The 5,872-nt window shown below is 39.8% G+C and overlaps 1 protein-coding gene across 1 annotated transcript; it reads left to right on the forward strand.

The window, feature by feature from the left end:
- Positions 1–2,660: 2,660 nt before the first annotated feature.
- On the forward strand, positions 2,661–4,256 carry LOC108672456 (the record flags this gene model as incomplete). The annotated part of the gene is made up of 2 exons (XM_018160120.1): positions 2,661–2,784; positions 3,457–4,256. Coding segments are annotated over 2 exons (317 nt in total), but the record flags the coding sequence as incomplete, so codon positions are not given.
- Between the last annotated feature and the right edge of the window lie 1,616 nt (positions 4,257–5,872).

Raw genomic sequence — 5,872 nt, forward strand, 5'->3', positions numbered from 1 at the left:
GAATATAGGGATTTGGTAGGTTTCCATTCTGAAGGCTTTTTAATAAATATGGCAACATTTTGTGACATTTCATCGTTGCTGACGCGTAGTGCGGTGTTTTGAGAGTCACGTGAAGCCAACAGAACTTACGTAACGCATACGTTTTTTTTTTATAGTTTTTCATTACTCGATGCATCCTTAATGTGTCGGAATATACCGCGATTACCCTATAGCTGACTAGCTGTAGAAAAAAGTTGAGCTTAGAAAAGTCAATATTCAAAGGAGAAGTATTGAATTTTTGGTATGAATTTTGGTTTACAATAAAAGTTTCAAAAAATCTTGGTGACAGTTTTCTAATTGCTGCAACCCACTTAACAGGCAAGCATACATCATTACTCTAGAAAAAATAATTAGCACTTGATTTTTTCATATTGTTTTCTTATAAATATCTTAATCCTTGAAAATTTTTTTTAATTATTTAGTTCATATCTATCAACTTTTAAGCCATCTAAGAGAATTACAATATTATCATTGAATAAAAAAAGTTTCATATTGTTTTTGAGGTTCAAACAAGCATAATGGCATCCTATATTTATATGCAACTGTCTCAGCGGTTACCTAGGTTACCTTCAGTAGTTTTAGCTCGCCATTGCTCATCCAACCTCACCACCTCACACCCAACATCCAGTATTACCGGCAGTACAGCGGAAGCTGCTGCCTGTAATATTGCTGGTGGTGAATTTTTTGACCCTGGGGCTGAGAGAAACGCAGCAACCAAACATGTGGACACACAACCAACAGTCACACATGAGTTCCCTGCTGCACATGGCAATGTGAGTATCAAGTTTAATAATAATAATGGTTTTAATTAATAATTTTGCTCTTATTATCAGAGGCTAATTTACATTCTAAAGTGATAATCTCTTTGGTTTTTCTGTTTTAAATTTGTGGTTTATTCTGCAATTTTCTGCTGAACTGAATCCAAAAATTGTTATTATGTACTGGATGACTAACCTTTATAGAGTGTAATAAATTAAATATATTTCTTGACAGAATAATACTCTTATTTTATTCTGTGATAACCCAGCAGCAAATGGTAGTAATGGAATTATAGCTTTTATTTCATACAGAAAGTGTGTGTGCATAATGGCTGTGTGGTGCTGATGGCTGTGTAGTGCTGATGGCTGTGTTGTGCTGATGGCTGTGTGGTGCTGATGGCTGTGTAGTGCTGATGGCTGTGTTGTGCTGATGGCTGTGTTGTGCTGATGGCTGTGTGGTGCTGATGGCTGTGTGGTGCTGATGGCTGTGTGGTGCTGATGGCTGTGTAGTGCTGATGGCTGTGTTGTGCTGATGGCTGTGTGGTGCTGATGGCTGTGTGGTGCTGATGGCTGTGTGGTGCTGATGGCTGTGTGGTGCTGATGGCTGTGTGGTGCTGATGGCTGTGTGGTGCTGATGGCTGTGTGGTGCTGATGGCTGTGTGGTGCTGATGGCTGTGTGGTGCTGATGGCTGTGTGGTGCTGATGGCTGTGTGGTGCTGATGGCTGTGTGGTGCTGATGGCTGTGTGGTGCTGATGGCTGTGTGGTGCTGATGGCTGTGTGGTGCTGATGGCTGTGTGGTGCTGATGGCTGTGTGGTGCTGATGGCTGTGTGGTGCTGATGGCTGTGTGGTGCTGATGGCTGTGTGGTGCTGATGGCTGTGTGGTGCTGATGGCTGTGTGGTGCTGATGGCTGTGTGGTGCTGATGGCTGTGTGGTGCTGATGGCTGTGTGGTGCTGATGGCTGTGTGGTGCTGATGGCTGTGTGGTGCTGATGGCTGTGTGGTGCTGATGGCTGTGTGGTGCTGATGGCTGTGTGGTGCTGATGGCTGTGTGGTGCTGATGGCTGTGTGGTGCTGATGGCTGTGTGGTGCTGATGGCTGTGTGGTGCTGATGGCCTGTCTCTTATACACATCTAGATGTGTATAAGAGACAGCTTGTGGACTAAAAAATAGAAAATAAATTATGGCTCGCCCCAAAAAACGTGTGTCGGGCAGATTTATGATTAAAGCGAAAAGCACACAACACACGAATTTTGGAAATTTGATGGTGAACGTACAGCCGGACCCACGTTTTTTGGGGCGAACCATAATTTATTTTCTACTTTTTAGTCCACAAGAAAAACGTGGTTTTTTAAAAAGTTTTTTAAAGTATTTATTACATTATTATTATCACATTACATTAGCTTCCATTATTACCCTACGGTATACCTTTCATATAATATGATGTACATTGCTTAACTCTCCTGTTATCTCAGGGTCTAAATGACACATCAAAACCCTCCAAAATACACACCAAATGTTATTTTTTATTTAAATGACGTTTCCTAATAAGGCCAAACGAGTAGAAAAAGTGCTATCAAAGAAATATATATCTTTCTATACTTCTCTTAAATCATATACTTTTAGTCCCAGTAATTCACAGGATAAAAACTGCAGTTTACTCGATATGGTAAGAAAAATATTTATATGGTCTGGCAATATAATGTGTAATCCCTGCAATGTCCATGGGTAATCCCTGCAATGTCATGGGTAATCCCTGCAATATTATGGGTAACTTCATAAATGGCCAAGGCAAACCCTGTAAAAGAACTATCAAGACGCAGGTCAGTTTACGCTGCAGCTAAACTATTTGTGAACATTACAGGCACCCGCACTCCAGGAGGCTATGTCGCCCCCAGCGCCCGGCCTGGGGACCTGCCGTACTTCGTGAACCGCACCAGCAACTTCCTGCCGCGTGTGCACCTCAAGCGCAACTTTGAGCTCTACACGTGCGTCTTACATAGTATAGTATAGTAAATAGTATAGTATAGTATCTTCGGCATTGAAGAATAGGCCTGGATAGGCCTGTCGCCGATTCTTGTACTTTTCTTGACTAAAGGCTGTGTTCAGGACAGACCTTCTTTCATGACATAGCTTTCATAATTACACTATAACTTTGAGCACTACACGTGGGTGTTACATACCTTCTCTCATCATCACATTATTACGTCATTTATTGAGAACGTCATTATTATTACATTATACGTCATTATTACAAGTTTATTATTTATTACGTCATTATTACAATATTATTATTTATTATGTCATTATTACAACATTATTATTTATTACGTCATTATTACAAACAGAGCATGTTACCCGTGCAATTGTTTAATTTTGCGGCAAAGTATATTTACTTAAAGACTAATTAACTTAATTGTTTAGGCTTGAATGTGATATTATACTCACAATTGTGAATTGAATCAATTATGTATGTATGCAGACAATGTAGCAATTGTGAATGTTACTGAACTGGGTTCAGTACAAAAGTTGCAACGCGGTGAGGGTGGATAAAGTTGACTGCTGTTCATGAAAATATCTTAATATAATTTATGAAAATGTGTTAGTATAAAAAATTAAGTATAAAGGTGCGGTTGACGATAATGATGATTTGTGAGCAGAGTGATGACGGTGGTGAGTGGCGTGGAGGGCGACGTGTTCCAGCTGGCGGCGGAGCTGAAGGCGCACCTCGTGGGCCTCTACGGCCTGAAGGAGACGGTCGTCCTGCAGGTGCTGGAGCCTCACCAGAAGATCTTCTTCAAGGGCGACTTCGTGAACGATATTAAGCAGTTCTTGGAGGAGAGAGGCTTCTAGGGAAACGTTCTCATCTCAACCAGAGTAACCGCAGCAAATATGTTTATATCAGACAGTTCCTTGATGGAAGAGGCTTCTTGAACTGTTTTATTTTTGTCGGTATTCTCGTAGAGGGATTTGTTATCATTGAAAACTGATAAAGACTCATCTGAAGTCATAGATAATTCTTATAAATTGTATCTGTGAACTAATTTTGGAATTTTAGGGATTGCTTTTCATAGGCATTTCAACAATTCCAATAAATTAATTCGTTAGGACCTGTAATTCAACGGCGAAGTTTGGCTGCTTGAAATATGGGGCAGAATTTTTTTTTCAGTTAGAAAGCCGTTGTTCCATCTCTTAGGGACGTTTTTTTCTCTTTACCTAGGATGATTTTTATTGCATTAGGAATTAGGCAAGTTGTCGCCCAAGTGATAAGTTGGTGGGTGAGGCTCTTTAAAGTCAGGAAAGTGAACAGAACAAATTGCAGCTGATTTATAGTGTTATTTAAAGTTAGCATATCAGTGCTAGTCGTTCTCACAGGGTTTCCTTGTAAATCAGCAGCCCTGGTGGCATAAACAGTGTCCTTTACGCTTCAAACATGAAAATAAAAAATGCTACATTCTAATGAAGCTGGTTTCCCACAACCTGTCAAAAAAATACCGTACGTACAAAAGTAGTTACAATAGTTCATCGTCTCTAGTTCATCATTCAATGTTGCGACTTACAAAATAATTGTCTACTACTCATGATGGAATGCAGATAAACGTGATCCCAGGGAGCCTATTTCGTCCCATACAATATATATATGTTGATCAACTCTTTATCCGTTGCAAAAAGCATTTTTTTTAACCGAAATTTGTCTTAGTCAATTTACGTGTGATATATTGTACAAATTCGCAATAAGCTTGTTAATAAAACTGGAATGTATGAAGTAGTGCCAATAATTGCACAATATGAGACTATGGTCCAAGTACTAGAGTGTGTGAACAGAACAGGTTACAATAAGCTAAATTAACGTAATTCGCAATACATTAGTCGCCATTGAATACCTTAGAACGACAGTCAAACGATGCCTTCACATCCCTATGATGCATTACTTACGAACGATGTAACTTTCAATGACAACACGAACATTTCTAACGCAGTATATATTTAAGAGAGCTTGGGGAATGTTGCCCAGGAATGAAACGTCTCTGATATGAATCTCTTATTGCTCTACGGCGGAAATATATTCTAGGACCAGAGTGTAGAACGAACGGTTATGTCTGCACTTGTCTATCGAAATATGGAAGCTGAAGTGGCATGAAAGTGATCATTCACGTGATGAGAAATGGAGATCGATTCATACTACCGCCTACCCAATCATCAATAATTAATTGCCATTTTTTGTTACACCTGCCTATCTGCTCTCAGATCCTGAACTGTATGATAGCATTCGACTCAAGATGCTCTAAAGCGTTTTGGCCTCAGGCTCCTGGCCAAGTTAATCGCAGGGAGTAAACTTGCACCAACTTACGCCTTCATTGTAGTAACGTCGAGCGTTGAAATGCGGCCAAATACAACACACATGGAATGCTAGGCCGACAGGTAACCAGTGCTGCAATACTCCTCTTAACTAGGCATTATAGATTCTAGTGACCAGTAAGCTGGTATAAAACCAGTAACGCCAAACCATTAACACCAACAGAAGTCAACAATAACCATTTCATATATCGAGACTGGCTTGACCGTCCACAGAAGCAGTACACTCGTCCCAGCAATGTGACGATAACATGTATGAGAGCTCTTTCCCAACACACGCGTAACTTACAACCTGAATACCACAGCTCTGGGACAACAATAAACTATACTATGAACAGGTTCTATTTAACATCCAATAACGTATGAGCTACAGTAAACAGACTTCATAACGCCGTTATAACTTCTAAATTACAGTCTTCGATGTGGTTTACAAACATTATACTGCAAGGCGCGCAATTTTTCTCATCAAACCTGTGTTTGATGAGAGTTAAAAATCAAGTTAAAAAGTGTGATTTTGTTTTAATTCAGCCTATTACTGACACTGGAAGCATGAAACATTATGCAGATACCAATACGATACAATCATGGGTGAACGGAATTAATAACTCTAGTCTCGAAGCTAAATCAATTCTTATCGAGTTAATTTCAATTTCTTTGCGTTGCGTATGGGACTAAGATATTGAAATATGTTATCCCTACGAGTGAGCATACTATGCTATT

This window comes from Hyalella azteca, unplaced genomic scaffold (assembly GCF_000764305.2).
Source record: "Hyalella azteca isolate HAZT.00-mixed unplaced genomic scaffold, Hazt_2.0.2 contig9056, whole genome shotgun sequence".
NCBI lineage: Eukaryota > Metazoa > Arthropoda > Malacostraca > Amphipoda > Hyalellidae > Hyalella > Hyalella azteca.